The following is a 20,026-nucleotide window of genomic DNA, read 5'->3' on the forward strand; positions in this document are numbered from 1 at the left end:
TTATTCTGCTCTGCGGTAGTTATTTCCACTATTTTATCTTCCAGGTCACTTATCCGTTCTTCTGCCTCAGTTATTCTGCTATTGATTCCTTCTAGAGAATTTTTAATGGTATTTATTGTGTTGTTCATCATTGTTTGCTCTTTAATTCTTCTAGGTCCTTGGTAAACATTTTTTGTATTTTCTCCATTCTATTTCCAACATTTTGGATCATCTGTACTATTATTACTCTCAATTCTTTTTTAGGTAGACTGCCTAGTTCCTCTTCATTTGTTTGGTCTGGTGGGTTTTTACTTTGCTCCTTCATCTGCTGTGTGTTTCTGTCTTCTCATTTTGCTTAACTTACTGTGTTTGGGGTCTGCTTTTCGCAGGATGCAGGTTCATAGTTCCTGTTGTTTTTGGTGTCTGCCCCCAGTGGGTAAGGCTGGTTCTGTGGGTTGTGTAGGCTTCCTGGTGGAGGGGACTGGTGCCTGTGTTCTGGTGGATGAGGCTGGATCCTGTCTTTCTGGTGGGCAGGACCACGTCCGGTGGTATGTTTTGGGGTGTCTGTAACCTTATTATGATTTTAGGCAGCCTCTCTGCTAATGGATGGGGCTGTTGTCCTGTCTTGCTAGTTGTTTGGCATAGGGCGTCCAGCACCGTAGCTTGCTAGTCATTGAGTGGAGCTGTGTCTTAGCATTGAGATGCAGATCTCTGGGACAGCTATCGCTGTTTGATATTATGTGGAGCCGGGAGGTCTTTGGTGGACCAATGTCCTGAACTCGGCTCTCCCACCTCAGAGGCACAGGCCCGACACCCGGCCGGAGCACCAAGACCCTGTCAGCTACATGGCTCAGAAGAAAAGAGAGAAAAAAAAGAAGGAAAAAAAAAAGTTATTAAAAAATAAAGAAAAAATTAAAAATTAAAAAATTAAAAATAAAGAAAAAAAAGAGAGCAACCAAACCAAAAAAGAAATCCACCAATGATAACAAGCGCTAAAAATTATAATAAAAAGATAACAAAAAAGAAAAAACGGACAGATGGAACCCTAGGACAAATGGTAAAAGCAAAGATATACAGAAAAAATTACACGAAGTCCACCGCCTGAATTTTGTGATGATTCATTATTCGGTATTCCAGAGATGCAGGGTCCATTAAGTTGATTGTGGAGATTTAACCTGCTGCTCCTGAGGCTGCTGGGAGAGATTTCCTTTTCTCTTCTTTGTTCGCACAGCTCCCGGGGTTCAGCTTTGCATTTGGCCTCGCCTCTGCGCGTAGGTCACCTGAGGGTGTCTGTTCTTCACTCAGACAGGACGGGGTAAAATAGCAGCTGATTAGGGGGCTCTGGCTCACTCAGGCCGGGGGGATGGAGGGGTACGGAATGCGGGGCGAGCCTGAGGTGGCAGAGGCCGGCGTGATGTTGCAACAGCCTGAGGCGCGCTGTGTGTCCTCCTGGGGTAGTTGTCCCTGGATCACAGGGCCCTGGAAGTGGCGGGCTGCACAGGCTCCTGGGAGGGGAGGTGTGGATAGTGACCTGTGCTTGCACAGAGGCTTCTTGGTGGCTGCAGCAGCAGCCTTAGCATCTCATGTCCGTCTCTGATGTCCGCGCTGACAGCCGCAGTTCGTGCCCATCTCTGGAGCTTGTTTAGGTGGTGCTCTGAATCCCCTCTCCTCACGCACCCCGAAACAATGGTCTCTTGCCTCTTAGGCAGTTCCAGACTTTTTCTTGGACTCCCTCCTAACTGTGGAGCTCTAGCCCCCTTCAGGATGTGTTCACACATGCACAGGCTCCTGGGAGGGGAGGTGTGGATAGTGACCTGTGCTTGCACAGAGGCTTCTTGGTAGCTGCAGCAGCAGCCTTAGCATCTCATGTCCGTCTCTGATGTCCGCGCTGACAGCCGCAGTTCGTGCCCATCTCTGGAGCTTGTTTAGGTGGTGCTCTGAATCCCCTCTCCTCACGCACCCCGAAACAATGGTCTCTTGCCTCTTAGGCAGTTCCAGACTTTTTCTTGGACTCCCTCCTAACTGTGGAGCTCTAGCCCCCTTCAGGATGTGTTCACACAGCCAACCCCAGTCCTCTCCCTGGGATCTGACCTCCTAAGCCAGAGCCTCAGCTCCCAGCCCCCACCCGCCCCGGCAGGTGAGCGGACAAGCCTCTCAGGCTGCTAAGTGCTGGTCAGCACCGATCCTCTGTGTGGGAATCTCCCCGCTTTGCCCTCTGCACCCCTGTTGCTGCGCTCTCCTCCGTGGCTCCGAAGTTTCCTCCCCGCCACCCACTGTCTCCGTCAGTGAAGGGTCTTCCTAGTGTGTGGAAACTTTTCCTCCTTCACAGCTCCCTCCCAGAGATGCAGGTCCCATCCCTATTCTTTTGTCTCTGTTTTTTCTTTTTTCTTTTGCCCTACCCAGGTACGTGGGGAGTTTCTTGCCTTTTGGGAGGTCTGAGGTCTTCTGCCAGCGTTCAGTAGGTGTTCTTTAGGAGACGTTCCACATGTACATGTATTTCTGATGTATTTGTGGGGAGGAAGGTGATCTCCACGTCTTACTCCTCCGCCATCTTGAAGGTCTCCCTTTTTTCTAATTTTTAAAAGATACTTTATTGCTAACAAATGATAACCATCTTCTGACAACACAGGGTTGCCAGAAACCTTTAATTCGTAAAAAGTGCAGTATCTATGGGAATGCAATAAAGTGAAGTGCAATAAAATGAGGTATGCCTATATATAAATATATGGCAAATGATAGCAGCTGCCCCCACTAACTACTAAGTTACACATATTTCTTTCTCTATGGAGAAAAATAAAATTGAATAACCACAGTCAAAGATGAATTCCAGGCATATTAAAAAAAACCTAAAAAGTATTTTGGAAAAGGTAACAGAAGAAAATTTAGAAGGTCTTTGTGACCTTGGAATAGGAAATGATTTCTGAAACAAGTATCCAAACACACAAACCATTAGGCTAAAATGGATGAATATGACCAAGTCCACATTTAGAATTCTGGTTCAATGAAGATACCAAAGACAAAATTAACAGATGGGTGATAAAGAGATTTACTGGATTTCATGAATCTAAGATGGCATTGACTGTATTTTATGTATCACTAAGGAAGAAAGACACAGCCAAGTAAAATGCAATGAAGCAGGGACTTCCCTGGTGGTGCAGCGGTTAAGAATCTGCCTACCAATGCAGGGGACATGGGTTCAAACCCTGGTGCAGGAAGAGCCCACATGCCGCAGAGCAGCTAAGCCCGTGTGCCACAATTACCGAGCCTGCGCTCTAGAGCCCATGAGCCACAACTACTGAGCCCATGTGGCACAACTACCGAAGTCTGCTTGCCTAGAGTCCATGGTCCACAATAAGAGAAGCCACTGCAATGAGAAGCCCACGCACTGCTACAAAGAGTAGCCCTCAGTAGCCGCAACTAGAGAAAAGCATGCACGCAGCAATGAAGACGCAACGCAGCCAAAAATGAAAAAAATAAAATGCAATGATGTTTTCTTATCATTTATATTTTAGTTCATATTTAATGAAAGGGGTATCCTGACACAGATTTTTGTCATTCTACTTTTGTACCTATGAAAAGAAAAACATAAGCAAGATCAATCAGTCAAGACATTCATAACTTCTAGTCAGCAGTTCTGACTGTGTGCTCTCTGCTACGTAATGGATATCATGGGTATTCATACTCCCTGCTAACATATTCTGCTCCCTGCTGACAGGAGGATCGTGGCATTGCTTAGGAGGATGCTCCGCTATCATCTCTGAGATTACCTGACAAGTCAGTATCACCCATTCTCTAAGTTTGATGCTGGAACTTTCCTAGTGGACTAAACTCTTAGTTTCATCTTTATGCAGTTGAATCACGTTTCTAGAAAGTAAACTGTTATTACCCAAAGGCAGCAGGAGTTTGACAAAGGAATGTTCAAAGCCTTAGTCCCAGCAGCCTCTGTTCAACTGTCTGGAGGGATCTTGCCATTTCTCCTTCCATCAGCTGATTTACTTACCAGCAGTGCACAAAACTCAGCTGAGGTGCTGGCAGTAAGCATAGCCATGACCAAGTTCATCAGTGTGCAAGAAATGATACCCTCACCTGCCCCCAGCTGACAATGACTCTCAGCAGCTGTAAGATTCATACCTGTTTCAGAGATCTTAAAATTGGAAAAAAAAAAAGTTTCTTAGACTCATTGTAATAGATTACTACTCAAAAACTGACCAAGGATTAAAACGTACACAATATTGGGGACTCTTGATAATTGAAAGATAGACTGGGAATCAAGTAGAAGAACTAAAAGATATGAAGAGGCATTCACAGGAGGGAAAAACCCCAGCAGCTAATAAGTAGACCAAATGATACTTAAAGGCTCAAATAATCAGAGAAATGCAAAATAAAACAATGTTACCAAACACAGCTGTGGGAAACTGAACGCCCATATACTAATTCAGGAGAATCACAATGTAGGAAAGTACCAAAGGGAAATGAGACAGGCATATGGTAGTACCCAATTCCTGGTCCCACACCCCTAGAGAGACTCAGACAGGTCCACAAGAGGACATTAATCAGGTTTAATCACCAGGTTTTTTTGTGGCAGTGGGGGTAGCTTAGGTATCCATCACGAGGAAAATCACTAAATTTACCCATCACTAAGTAAAACATGGTGGCCATACACAACAGAATAATATGTAGCAGTTGGAAGAAATGAACAGGAAGTCCTTCTAGCAATTCCACCTCTCTGCCCTGCTTGATATTTCTTCATACCACTCAAAACCAGCTAACACTGTATTTATTTCATTCTTGGTCAGCCTGCCCCAAGAGAACTAAGATTTTGATTTATCGCACGTGCTCATCAGCACATTCCTTAAACATGGTAGGCACTCAAATATTTGTTGAAAAGTAAGTGCTGAGTAAAAAACTTGTAAGAAAAAAACCAGAATGAAGTCTAGAGCACAAAATTAAAAACATACTTTCATAAAACATTAAGATTACATGGTTTCAAGCATACATACATAATAAAAAGAATAACATATATGATTTTAATAACATAAAATAATAAAAGAAAGCAAAATACACGTATTACAGCGGGATACCTTACTGAGGAGGAGAACAGATGCAGGCACTGGGGATGAAGGAAATAATAAAGCAAATGAGAATGCTGCCTTACATGGGTGCTGATGAGAGTGGTGCTGAAGGGAGAGTCAATGCCTTTGCAGGAAAGGCCCAAAATGAAGAAAATAAAACAGAGACTCAACTAAACCAGAGGATAAACCTTTGGCAAATTTGAGTGAGAAAGAAGGAGACACAAACGCGTGCAAAGGAGACACAAACCCCATAGATGTGTTGTTATATACATCTATATACAAAGTTATATGTATATATTTTACATATAGCTGCCCAGGAGAATCCTATGAACTACTTCATGCCAATGCATTTGAAAACAAAAGAAGAAATGAACAATTACTAAATGGCAGTAACCAAAACTTACTCAAAAAGGCAATATGAACAGCTTTAAAAACTCACTGAAGATATTAAATTCATGATTAAAAATCTATGCTCAACAGAACAAACAACAAATAGTGTTGCCAGGAAAACTATAAGACTAATATACCTCTGATACCAAAGCTGGGCCAGCACAGTAAGGAAAAAGAAAAAGACTAAACTCATTTTTCAGTACTGATGCTAAAAATACCAAATATTAGCAAAAAAAAAAAAATCCAACAATTAATAAAAATTAACCAAACAGTCATGCTTAAATAGGGTTTATCACTGAGTTGTAAGAGTTCTTTTTACATATTTAATATTTCGGATACTAGCCCCTTAACAAATATATTACTTGAAAATATTTTCTTCCATTTTGTGGGGTTTTGTATCATTTCTCTAGTAGTGGACTTTTGTATCATTTCTCTAGTAGTGGACTTTGAAGCACAAATGTTTTTAATTTTAATGAAGTTCAGTTTGTCTATTTCTTCTTTTGCTGCTTGTGCTTTTGTGTCATATCTAAAAATCTCTGGCCAATCCAACGTTATGAAGATTTACTCTTTTGTTTTCTTTCTTCTAAACTAAGAACTTACAGTTTTTGCTCTTAAATTTAAGCCCATGATTAATTTTGAGCTAATTTTTACACATGGTGTGAGGTCAGGGTCCATCAACATTCTTTTACATGTGTATGTCCCATTGTCCCATCACAATCTGTTAAAAAGAGTATTCTTTCCCTACTGAATTGTCTCGGCATTCTGTTGAAAATCAATGGACCATAATTTAAGGTGGTCCACCCATTTTTTTTTTTTTTTTTGCAGTATACGGGCCTCTCACTGTTGTGGCCTCTCCCGTTGCGGAGCAAAGGCTCCGGACGCGCAGGCTCAGCGGCCATGGCTCACGGGCCCAGCCGCTCCGCGGCATGTGGGATCTTCCCGGACTGGGGCACGAACCCGTGTCCCCTGCATTGGCAGGCGGACTCTCAACCACTGCGCCACCAGGGAAGCCCTGTCCACCCAATTTTAAGAATAAGACCCTGAAATGCTAACTGCAAGCACTGTGCAAATGGGCTTGGCTTCTTGACTGATGGTGGGCTTCACTCTATGATAATGAGACATAAGACTTGTTTATTCATCTGTGGAAACCCCAAACTCAAAATTTTCTGTTTTACTCTCTTGACTTTGAGTTTCACCAGAGAGGAATCCTCCAGTGACGTGTATATAAGGATATAAATCTGGTTTCCAACTTTCTGAAAGCTGAGTTGGAGGAAACGGGATTAGCATCCCATTATTCATTATATACTTGCTTTCTGTTTTTAGAATGGCACCCGCCTCCTCGCACATTCTTAGGACTTTCAATTTATATTTAGTCTTTCCGGAGAGTAAATCTCCCATCTTTCTGCAAGTCTACAGAGCTGGAATCTGGGGTGAGGATGAGTGGCATGGTTGCTTGCAATTTTTCTCATAAAAATTTATGTACATGCTTAATTAATGTAAAAAAATCAATCAGTACAATTTAATATAGTAATGGATTAGAGGAGAAAACTCACAACCATCTCAATAGATAAAAAAAAATTTAACACTGACTTTAAAACTAAGAAAAAGTTCCCTTAGCAAATTAGGAAGAGAAAGGAAGGCCTATAACACCTTACAGGTTATCCCTTAAAAGCCATCAGGAACAGGATACAGAGGTCCTTGTTACCACTCCTACTCAACACTGCATGGTAGGTATCCTAGCAAGTGCAATAACACAGAAACAAGAAGAAAATAATGCCTCATGACAGAAGTGAAAACTCTCTGGCACCCAGAGACGAAGCTATTAAAAGACACGCAATGTTAATTTCCTGGTTGTGATACTGTACTATAGTTAAGCAAGATGTTACCGTTGGGGGAAACTGATGAAGGGTATATGAAATCTCTCTGTATTATTTTTTACAACTGCATGGGAATCTATTATTTCCAAATAAAAAGTAGGAAAAAAAAAGTTAAGCAAAATCTTTATGAAGAACGTTATGTAACTTCTCTCAGAGACATAAAAGACCTAAGTATACAAGTGACACACAAGGTGTGTGGTGAAGAGATTCAGTATTAGCAATATACCAATTCTCTCCAAATTAATCCATAAATTCAATGCATTACTAGTCACAAACCCAAACCCATTTTCTGGTCAAATCTGATCAGCTAAACCTAAACTCATAGTGAAGAGTCAAGGATAGCCTAGACAATTGTGAAGAACAAGGAGGTGAAGGACTCACTCTAGTCAAGGCCTATTATTAAGCTGTGGTATAAGCGAGGTTCTGGCACAGGGAGAGATAAATATACCAAAAGAATAGAAATAAAGCCAGAAACAGATCCTTTATAAGGGAACTTGACACATGAAAGAAGGGAAATTTCCAATCAGTAGGTAAAAACTGGACTATTCAACTAATAATGTTGGGACAACTGACTGTCATATGGCAAATCAGACCTTTGTGGTAGGAAGGATTTTATAACCATAACATTAATGATTGGTAAGTTTGATTTCAGGACAAGTAAAACTTTCATGAGACGAAAGAAATTCACAAAAGTGAAGAATACAAGCCTCTCTCAGATCAGACCAGAAGTAGAAGGACATACTCAGGAGAATATCCTACATCATATTTTTAAATAGAATACTAAACACTTTCCTGGCAACAGGCATGCTGTGGCAAAAGTATAAATATAAGCAACGGAAAAACATCTACCAACTTCAAGATGATGGTTATCTTGCCTGGGAGGCAAGAGTAAGTGATAGATGGGAAGGGATTTCTTTAGTGATATACTTGACCCCTGAACAACATGGGTTTGAACTGTGCAGGTCCACTTATACACAGATTTTTTTCAACAGGAGATACTACTGTACTACATGATCCACAGTTGGTTGAATCCATGGATGTAGAACCACATATCTGGAGGAACTGGGTATCTGGAGGGCTGACTCTAATTTATATGCAGGTTTTTGACTGCCCAGAGGGTCAAGGCCCCTAATCCCCATACTGTTCAAGGGTCAACTGCATTTCTAATGCTTTATTTCTTTTAAAAAATAGATTTAAAGTAAAGGTAGCAAAATGTTAATACCTATTACTTCTGGGTGGTAGATACATATGTGCCTGATATTTTCTGTATACTTAAATTTAAGAAATAAAAATAAAAATAAATAAAACATTGGAAGCTAGGAGGCAGGTAGCATTAGTGAGCTGAAGTTTCATAATTCATATTGTGAAAGTCAACAGGCACTGCCTATCATTAATCAATCAAGAAACAGTAGTGTAAGCATACTGCTAATATCTAGTTATGAAGGTAACCTTCAACAGATCTAAAATCAGAAACAATCAGGTGGGAAACAGTAGGTTTTTCATTTTAACTGTCTTCTCATTTGAAATATTACATATGTGTATTACTTTAAAAAATATATATGTATATTTTTTAAAAGGGACAAACTCGGAAACCCAAATTGGAGACTATTAAAAAGCAGTTTCTGATCTCCAGAAATTTCTAAAAATCTTATTTCAGTTAAAAAAGGAATACTATATAAATCACTGTATACTTTGTTGAGTTTACCTACAGGAAACCAAATATAAGCCCTTGACTAGCAAAACCAATTTACCCTGAAACGATGTTGTAGTTGAGAGCAGGATGGTCTTTTGAGACAGGAGGAACAAGAGGTTCTGGTTGCCACTCTTCAATCAATTCTTCCTTTTCCTACAGAAGAAAAGCAATTAAAATACAGCGCAGTGCTACTTACTGGACAGCAACTCTAGCAGTATCTAAGCTGTTTGTTGTAATGGAACCCTCATAATGAACACACTGCTAGACACGGATGTCCAGCTGCTGTGCCTGGAAATGACACAGAATCACTATTGAGTTTTGTGCACTTAACCCCTCACCTCTTTCCTTATCTCAGGCTAAAGGCTCTTTTTCCATGAAGCTTTGTGGCTGACTGGAAATTTCTTAAAAATTTTATTTCTATGTTCAGGATTTTTCACTGTGGGAAGTAGGAAGTATAACTGCTACTGATGATAAAACAAAAAGTCTATAACACAAAGGTGAGAGGCATGACTGCAGGTAAGGGAGCTCAGCCTCTACTGCAAGATATGACAGACAGCCATGCCTTAAGTTCTTACAGCATGGCTGTCACAGGAAGGGATCAACTAGACTACAAAGCACTGTTTCTACAAGCCATTGACAAGGATTCAGAAGTAACTGAAATATACCAAAAGACTCTCATAATAATTATTGTAATAGGATTTAGTTGTTTGGAAATTTCTCAAAAAAAACCACTTTATTCCTTTTACTTGTTATTTCACGCATTCCAAGTATTTTGACTATTTTGAGTTTCCTATCCTTTCTTAAGTAGAAAACAATGTAATTTTGAAAATGTAGTCTGGATGTACAGGATGAGATGAGGCACCTGATGAACATGACAGCCACAGCAATTCTTGCCTTACGTAGGCCCACTCTCAATACTTTTATTTTCACACTCCTGTTAAATGCTTCTGTGCATTTTTCTCCTAATAGGCAATTCTAGGGCATGGCTAGCAGCACATTCACCTGATGCTCAGGCACTCAAAAGTGCTAGCTGAATAAATCAGCCAATAAATTCCTCACCTATTTCTGCCAATGACTGCACAGAAGAGCAGCCTGAACAAGCCTGAAGTATGTATCATGCACACTGTCCACTTGCTACCACAGAGACAGATTTGAGAATCAACTCAAGATTGCCTGGGATTCAAGAGTCTCTGCAGGGGACTTCCTTGGTGGTGCAGTGGTTAAGAATTCACTTGCCAATGCAGGGGATATGGGTTCAAGCCCTGATCCAGGAAGATTCCACATGCTGCGGAGCAACTAAGCCCGTGCACCACAACTACTGAGGCTGTACTCTACAGCGCACGAGCCACAGCTACTGAGCCTGCCTGCCACAACTACTGAAGCCCGCACACCTAGAGCCCGTGCTCCGCAACAACGGAAGCCACCATAATGAGAAGGCTGCGCACCTCAACAAAGAGTAGCCACCACTCGCTGAAACTAGAGCAAGCCCACGCGCAGCAACGAAGACCCAACGCAGCCAAAAATAAAATAAATTAATTAATAATAAATAAAACAAAGAGTAGCCACCACTCGCTGAAACTAGAGCAAGCCCACGCGCAGCAACGAAGACCCAACGCAGCCAAAAATAAAATAAATTAATTAATAATAAAAAAGAGACTGCAGACCTATAAAACTGAGAAGGGCATTTCTTCTTTGCTGCCATAAGTTAAGCTTTAGAAACACTCATATAGTTTTTTTTCTTCCACAGCTTTTAGGGTAAGATGTCAGTGATTACTGAATCTTGCTCTAGGTAAGTTCTGCTTTTAGAGGGTTATCCTAAAATTATGTTTCAGTATCCTTCTTTGAAAATGCATATTTGTGTGGACTGACTTGTCTAAACTTAAACTAAGAATATTAGGAATGATCAACCCCTTAAAAAGTTGGGCTAGAAATCTATTCCATGGCCTCATAATCATTCACGTGGAGTTCCTAAATACCAAAAGAAAAAAGTAGAGACAGGATTTCTGGCCCAGATAGCCCAATCTTACTGCAATACCATCAAGAGTGTTCTATGGCACACTAATCCCACAAGGTATTCATAAAAAAAAAGGCGGGGGTGGGGATCTATGGTCAAGTTTAGGACAGTTCTCCAAACAGCGGTTCAAATATCCACTGGCATATTAAAGGTTACAAGAAATCATGCAATGAGACACCTCTTTAGTCTTCTTTACCCAGGTTTCCAAAACTTATTTGCCCTAAGAACCATTTGCTGCATATCCCCTATCCCCTAGGGGGGATACTGCCTGACTATCTCATGACAAATATTAATGATCAGGACAGCAGGGGCAGCCAGTGAAACCAGGGAAACAATCGCCACATTGCTGTAATTTCATTCCACTTGCACTTCCTTCTGTGAATGCTCCAGAAAAGAGCAGTGCTCCATCATTGTGCCACACTCAATGCTGCCTTGTGAACCAAAATTTCAGGCATTTTTGTGGGAAAACATCTCTCACCGTCTCTGTATCCCTAAGTAGTATTGTGGCACATTGCTACAGAGGCTGGATAAGGAAACAATACAATTTACAGAAACCACACTGCAGTGGAAAACATCTCTCACCGTCTCTGTATCCCTAAGTAGTATTCTGGCACATTGCTACAGAGGCTGGATAAGGAAACAATCCAATTTACAGAAACCATACTGCAGTCAAAACTGCTCTTCCTCTCACACCTGGGGCACAGTTACTAAGTGTTCCTACCTGCGTGAGAAGGTAGGGGATTCCACAAACCCCTTGGTCCCTCATACTAACAGACTCGAAGCGGGCAAGACTGCAAGTCCTCTCGACACTTCTGCTTCCTACGGTTTGCCTAGCTTGGGCCTGAGCTGGGTCCCTTACTGTACAGAACACATCAAAATTTGATTTGGGGTGGGAAGGTGGACAGCAGTGGGATGGGGAGGATTCTTTCTAACTCTGAATTTCCTTTATACAGACCACAGGGGAAACTTCCATTCAGGCTTCAGAAGTAGTGGTGCTTTTCCCGAGGAACTCATGTAATCTTTCTTGTATACGGACATTTGAAATCCAGCATGCATCCATGCTGCCCGTCCAGCATCTAGTACGTTCCCCGACCGCTGTTTACTCCTAGCAAAGTATAAAGGCCTGTAACATGGTACTCCTTTGTGTATTCACTTTATCCCTGGCTTCCCCGTATTTTGCTTACCCTGATTTCCTTACATTTCAGAAAATATTTTAACATTTACAGTTGAGCCACCACAAGTCCTGTTTTGAAAGATGTAGCAACTATAATCATACACCGAATAATGAAATAGAGATTTAACTTCTTACCTTGACTGTAAGATCAGATCGTTCTTGTAACTTGTAAGTCTTAGAGAAAAGAAGTCTGATTATCCAGAGTATTAAAATTCCTTCCAAAATAAGATGATAAGCAGGAGCCTAGGAGTGAGTCAAAAACAAAAGCAAAACAAGAAGTGAAATAAACATTTCCAAAACCTGCACATAAAATTTAATTCACCTGCATATACTGCTCCCATGACCTTTAACCTATTTATTACTTCTTAAAATTTACTTTCAAAGCTCACTTCATTTCTACTCATTCCTTTACCCATTTCTAACAGAAGGCAATTTCTCCTACATGAAAATTCTCTAAAACTGCAGCATTAGGAATAAAAACATCTTTAGGAATAAAAATTAATTTTTAAAATTAAATCTGACACAGAATTCCAATAGTCAAACAATATCAACTATCAGATCCTTCAGGTAATTTATATTTTTACTGGTGGGAAATGACTGTAACAAACATTTCGCAGCTTCACAAGCCTTCTACAACCCCCACATACCGTGGATAAATTGAGAATTATTTGGACACCAGTTTCCATAACTCTCAAAGACTTTTGCACAACTTACTATATTTCCTGTATCCCCAATACGCCTCTTTAAATTCTCCTTGGAACGTGGCAGAGAAAAAAAGACTATAAGTGCTTAAAGAAATAGCAGGTCTCTTTTCTACCACAGTTCCCCAAAAGTATGTAGTGTTTTCCATGTCAACATCCATAAAGGTACCTTAATGAAATTATCCACATCAGGTCTTCTTTTCAACTGTACATTTCCAGGATAAAAGCCAGGCTGACTTTTATGTCTTACATAACTAGATACAGTAAATGCATATAAAAGATTCCAGATATCAACTAAACCTCCATAAGTCAGTTATGGGGTGCTACATTCCAATAGGTTGTCATTGGAAAGTCATTTAAAAGAGGTATTTGTGCAAGAGGGAAGAGATATGGGGATATATGTACATGTACAGGTGATTCACTTTGTTATAAAGCAGAAACTAACACACCATTGTAAAGCAATTATACTCCAATAAAGATGTTAAAAAAAGACGTATTTAGAAACGTAAATACAAATTATTTTCAAACATTAGACAAAAAGAAAGCAATGATGATTCACAATAGTTTAAAAAGTTCAGAAGGGGGGACCAGGGAAACTGCTGACTATTTCATAAATAACTTTCAGGTCATTGGACAAATAACTTTAAAGCTACATACATGTTACATACGTATGGGTACACAGCAAGACTCCTCAAATTCTGCATACACTGTGCACAGAAATTAGAAGCAAAACCAGAAATCTAAGACTATTTTTAAAATTTGCTGATCCCTCCTGACTATAATTCATTTAAGAATGAGGACTCTACTAAAAAAATCCTTTTGATTTTATCAATAATTGGATTATAGTTGACAAACATTAAGTCCAAGTCACTAAACATTCCACTCCACAAAGAAATCCTAAGAAAAGTTGAAATGTCTACTGAATTAATAAAAATCACAAATGTGGCTTCTTTTCTTCCCTAGGAAATGTTACATCAAGGAGACCTTCTCTCAAGTCTCACTCATGGTCAATACCAGGGTATGAGAAATTACATAGTCAAAGGCCAGTCTTCAAAAAGGCAGCAACAATATATAGTAGAAATGATTCATTTCTAAAAAAGAAAAAAAGAAATCTTAAATTTTAGTGGTTCTTCTTAGTCACTATAATCTACCTAAAGCTGGACATCACCTAAGCTCTATTTGCTCTCTTAACTGTTTTTTTTCAAAAAGTCCTGATGGGTTTTGCAATAATACATCTTGCATCATCACCCGTACCAGTAACCGCTATATTAAGTTTTAAGAAAATTATCAAAAGAAAGCAGATTCACTTTTAGTGAATGTAAGCTCTGTAAGCACAGGGGCTTTTACCTGTTCCCTCATTGCACTATTCCTAGCATCTAGATCTCTGCTGTCCAATACTGTAGTCACCAGCACCATTCAACTACTTAAATACACATCTAAATTAAATTAAATGAAAAATTCAGCCCCTCAGTTGCACTAGCCACGTTTCAAGTGCTTAACAGCCACATGTGGTTAGTGGGCTACTGTACTGAACAGCTCAGAGAACACGCAGAAAGTTCCATTGCATAGTGCACGGAAGCTCACTAAATGTCAAAAGAATGAACATTCTCCAAGACTGACATTTAAATTTCATATTATTTTACCTACCTGAAATAGCTGGCCTTTCAAAAAAGCTCCTAACTGGTCTTTCTTTAAAATTTTACTAAAATAGTTGTATCTTTACAAGACAGAAAATGGGACGTAGGCAAGAATGACAAACTATTTCACATGCCTAAATCATGCGGCTTCCTTTCTAACCCCACGTCCCAACAAAAACAAAGTACAACTTATTACAATTTTTTCCCCTATTCCCTGCTCCATAGTTCCGAGAACCTGTCTTCCCTAGGGCCTCTCCAGACTGAGATTTTCCACTCTACTTTCATCACTCCGTTTTACCATCAGTCCCAACTCTTGTTTTTGACTAGCCTCTCTCCTGTATCCGGGAAGGACCTGAAGAGGGCTCCGCGCTCGCAGCAGCGCAATACGAGACCCCCGGCTCCGGCTCCCGCCCGTGCCTCCCTACATTCCGCCACTGGGAAACGCGTGCGCCTATGAGCCTTACCAGCGAGGGACGCCGGGGGTCCGGCCATAACCGGGCCAGCCCCGCCCAGGCCTCAGACCAAAAATCCACACAAAACGTCCCACTTCCCCAGGGCTGGGTGTGGTCGTCGACCCCTGGGGTCGCCAAGCTCACCTCGTAGAGCGCCTGTACCATCTCCACCAGCACCCACTGCTCCGCGACCGTCGCCATAGTTAGCCGCCAGGCCTTCCTTCCGGAAGGCGGGCCACAGGCACGTCTGATATTGCGCGGCGCGGTCCAGTGACGTCAACACGCCCGGAAGGCGGGGCTGCCGTGAGTTGGGCACCGCCTTCTCGCGCCTGCGTACTGGGCGGCTGGTGGCTGCGCTGGCTGAGGAAGGTTTAGGGGTGAGAGGTCAACTTGGGGTCTCGCTTGGGTGCGGGGAGGGGTGGGAAGCGGCGGGCTGGTCCCCGCAACAGGTGTTCACAACGCGGCCATTATGTGCCAGACCCCGTGCTGGGGTCTCAGGATGGAGAGATTTTTGATAAATGGCCCTCGCGCTTGGCAGGCAGTTGGGTGCAGGGAGTTATTAATGCAATCGCAAACATATTCTTTACTTTTAAATTACATAAGTAATGCAGGAATGCATTATCGTAAAAAAAAGTAAACAACTCTTATATAGCACTTACCGTGTATAAAGCCTAGCCTAAGGCTTTGTAGGTATTAAGCCATGTAGGAGTTTGGTGTGGAACCTTAAAGAGCCTATATAATCCCAACGTGGTGTGCACACACACTTCGGTTGGATTTCTTAAATATAACCGGGAGCATAGGGACAATATTGTTCTACAATTTGCTTTTCTTCCATTCTTTTTTTGGCTATAAATCTTGTGTTTTTAATCAACGCAGAAGACTATTTATTGGAATAATTTGTTATGTATATTTCTCTTTCCATTTTATTTAAACATTTTCCTATTGATGAACACTTAGGTTTTTTCTACTTTTTCACCTATTGCAAACAATGCTACGGTAAACATCGATGTGCCCTATTGTCTTTCTGTGTGTGTTGGGGTATATCTGACAAGTTTCCTCAAAGTCGAATTTTACTCAATATGCATGTTAATGTCGATAAATAACTGCTATATGCTCTCCAGAATGGCTCAACCAATTTTAAATGTTTGAAAGTGTATCCACACTCTATCTCATGATGGATATTATTAATCTTTAAAAATTTTTGGCCAATTTAATTTAATGGAGATAAAATGTCTCTTCACTGAATTTTACTTTCCATGCTGCTGGTTATTGATGGTTATTCTTATATGTTTATTGGCATTTGTAGTCTGTTCGTGAATCATCAATTCATATTCTTTGCCCAGTTTTCTATTAGTTATTTTTCACTTTCTGATGGATGTATGGAAGCTCTTTATGCATTCTGAATATCTTAAATTTTCCTATTTCATATGTGACAATTATTTTTGCCCAGTTCGTCTAGTTGTTTACATTGTCTTTTGTCATACCTATATTTTAATTTTTATGTAATGTGTCAGTCTGTTCCTTTATTGCCTGTGGGTTTGCATCTTGCTTAGAAAGACCATCTTCACCACACTTAGGTTTTCCTCCCATGCTTCAGTTTGTTGTTTATAGTTAGCTCTTTAATTATTCTGGAAATTATATTTTTGTATGATGAGAGGTATGGGCCTTTATTTTTTCCTAAAGGAATAACAATTTTTCTCAGTGCCATTTATTTGAGTAATCCTGATTTTCCCAAATTCTGTGAAATGGCACCAGCACTATGCACTGCACATGAAGTTGCCACTATGTACCCGATGATGTTGGTGCCCTGGGATCCAGTACCATGCTTGCGCACGCTGCCTCGCCCAGGTGCATTCACTCCCAACAGCCAGCTTCTGCAATTTTCAGAGGCCTACCTTCAGGCTGCCAGAACCCATGTTTCCTACTCTCATGGAGAACTGGAAGGATCTGAGAACAAATGTTTTCTCAGGCAGCCCTTTACTGGGTGGGTGACTGATGGTTGCTGGGGTGTAGAATATTGGAGCTTCCTGGCCGCACGGAGCAAGACGATTCTGAGGTGTGAACCTCACCATCTCCTCTAGATTGAGTCAGGGGTACTGTGTGCAAATTCTTTGACACACCCATCAAGAGGTAGAGTCTATGTTCTCTTTGCTTGAATCTGGGTGTACCTTGTGACAACTTCTACAGTAGATTGCTGCTGCCATGTGGAGAGATCATGTGGGGACCGCATACACAGAAAAAGAGATGGCGAAGTGACCCCACCTGCTCCAGCCCCCTGCTGTTTGTGTCTTACCAGTCCAGGTGGCAGACATGTAAGGGAAGTTGCCTTCAAGATGACCCTGGCTCTAATCACCCTCTGGTTCAACCACCTAAGAGACTTTGAGTGAAAAATGTCTAGCTAAGCTCAGACAACCCCAAAATTTGTAAGCAAAACAAATGATTGTTATTGTCCTAAGCCACTGCTTTGGGATTGGTTGCTTTGTAGAAGTTATCTGCTACAATAGATCACTAGAATGAGTACCCTGTGGAACCTTGCAGGCTTTTGCACTCTTGCATAGTCCCTGTATTATTTTCCTAAGGTTGCTATAACAAATTATCAGAAACTGGGTGGCTTGAAACAACAAAAATTTATTCTCTCACAGTTCTGGAGGACAGAAATCCAAAATCAAGTTGTCGACAGGGCTGCACTCCCTCCAAAGACTGGGGAATAATCCTTCCTTGTCTCTTCCAGCTTCTGGTGGCCCCTGGCATTCTTTAGCTTGTGACTGCACAACTACAATCTCTGCCTCTGTATTCACATGGTCTTCTCTGTCTGTCCTATATGTGTCTCTTTACAGACACTTGTCATTGGATTTAGGACCCATTGTGATAATCCAGGCTGATGTCATCTCAAGAGCCTTAATTTAATTACATCTGCAAAGAAACTTTTTCCAAATAAGACCATATTCACAGGTTCCAGAGATTATGACATAGACATGTACTTTGGGGGCCCACCATTCAACTCAGCTACAGTCCAATCTCTGACCCACAATTCACATCTGTCCCACATGCAAAATACATTCACTCCATTCCAACATTTCCAAAAGTTTCAACCCTCATCTAAATCAATTCAAAAAGTCCAAAATCTCATCATCTAAGTCATCTAAATCAGATATGAATGAATCTCTAGGTATAACCCATCCAACGCAAAATTCTCCATCTATTGACCTGTAAAGCCAGAAGGTCACATACAAAATACAAGGGTGGGACAGGAATAGAATAGACATTTCCATTCCAAAAGGGAGAAAATGCAAGGAATAAAGGAGTCATCAGTCCCAAGAAAGTTAGAAATCCAGCAGGGCCAGTTTCATTTTGTTTCAAGGCCTGAGAATAATTCTCTGTGTTATGAAGCTACATCATCTGGACACACAGCTCCATAGGCCTCTGTACCTATGGTAGATTGGTAGGCATCTGCTCCTACACCTCCAGCTTCTACCTCTTGAGTCCATGGCTCTGCCCTTATAGTCATTCTTCATTTTTCTTGAAGGGGAGCATATGCTTATAGCTAAGTAGCTCTAACAGCCCTGTAGAATTCTGGAAATTCAACAGAATTCTGGAAATTCAACAGCACTCTTTCACTTTCTCCTGTCTCTGTCCCTTCAGGCCAAGCTGACCGTGTTTCTGCTGATACAACATTCTCAGAAACCTTGTGGGTCTCCCATGTATGTCATGAGACTGTGCCTTAGACAGAGAGTCCTCCAGAGATCTTTTCTGAATAACCCCGTCTTCTGGCTCTGCTGAGATGATTGAGTGGATCCATGAGTCACATATTTAATCGCTTTACAAGAAGTTTGTCCAGCTGCATCCTTGACCCTCTCTCCAGAGCATACTTTCCCAGCAGTGACTCTACTAATTTTTTCATCCTTTGCAATATGGATAACCCAAGAACCTCCCAAGTCATCAAGTGCTGTGTTCTTTTTTGCCTGACAGTTCCTTCCTCAGTTTACCTCTTTCCTCTCATATTTTTGAAGAAACAGAATGAAGGAACCAGACCACACTTTCAACACTTTGCTTAGAAATTTCCTCAGCTAATTATCCAAGTTCATCACTTAAAAGTTCTGCTTTCCACAGTAGCTACAGGACACAATTCAGTTAAGTTCTTTGCCACCGTATCACCACGATTGCCTTTCCTCTAGTTTCTAATAACATGTTCCACATTTCCTTCTGAGCCCTCAACAGAAATGCCTTTAACATCCATATTTACTAACATTCTGGTCATGATGGGATCCCCATTCTCTAAGATGATAGACATTTTCTCTACCATGCTCTTCACTTTCTTTTGAGATTCACCAGAATTATCCTTAAAGCCCATATTTCTACTTGTAGACTCTTCAAATCTTTTTCTCTCATGCACCTCAAAATTCTTCCAACCTCTACCCATTACCTAATTCCAAAGCCACTTCCATAGTTTTAGGTATTTTTTACAGCAGCACTTCACTTCCTAGTACCAAAATCTGTATTAGTTTCCTAGGGCTGTCATAACAAATTACCATGAATGGGGTGGGAGAAAAAAAAAGAGAAATTTATTTTCTTATATTCTGAGAGGTCAAAAATCCAAAATCAAGCTGTTTGCAGGGCTGTACTCACTTTGAAGGATTTAGGGGAGAATGTGTCCTTTCTTCTTCCAGGTTCTGGTGGCTCCAGGCATTCCCTGGCCTGTGGCTGCATCACTCTAATTTCTAACTCCATCTTCACATGGTCTTCTCTTTCTCTGTGTATGTCTCCTCTGTGTTTCTTATAAAGATACTGTCACTGGATTTAGGACCCATCTGGATAATCCAGGATGATCTCATCTTAGAATCCTTAATTACACCTGTTACAGCCCTTTTTCCAAATAAGGTGACATTTACAATGTAGGATTAGGATTGGGATAAGACCATGTCTTTGGGGGCCACTATTCAACTCACTACAGCCTCCTTTCTTTTCTGATCCTACCACCAATCTCTCCCACCAGTTTTTCCCAAGAATGCTTCTTAACAAATCATTTTCACACATATC

At 41.0% G+C, this 20,026-nt stretch overlaps 1 protein-coding gene across 5 annotated transcripts in view; it reads right to left on the minus strand.

Annotated features, from left to right (window-relative positions):
* Positions 1-15,228, minus strand: part of SPTLC1 (serine palmitoyltransferase long chain base subunit 1) — a 68,292-nt gene extending 53,064 nt beyond the window's left edge. For all 5 annotated transcript variants that reach the window (XR_008618268.1, XR_008618269.1, XR_447877.3 and 2 more), the window contains exons 1-3: positions 15,134-15,228; positions 12,335-12,442; positions 9,070-9,164 (exon numbers count right to left, since the gene is read on the minus strand). Coding sequence is in view for 2 of the 5 variants with exons in the window: in XM_028494174.2 (XP_028349975.1) it covers positions 9,070-9,164; positions 12,335-12,442; positions 15,134-15,190 (260 nt within the window). In the remaining 3 variants the exon portion in view is untranslated. The remainder of the gene's footprint in view (positions 1-9,069; positions 9,165-12,334; positions 12,443-15,133) is intronic.
* Positions 15,229-20,026: the final 4,798 nt, after the last annotated feature.

The sequence above is a fragment of the Physeter macrocephalus genome, chromosome 9 (assembly GCF_002837175.3).
Source record: "Physeter macrocephalus isolate SW-GA chromosome 9, ASM283717v5, whole genome shotgun sequence".
NCBI lineage: Eukaryota > Metazoa > Chordata > Mammalia > Artiodactyla > Physeteridae > Physeter > Physeter macrocephalus.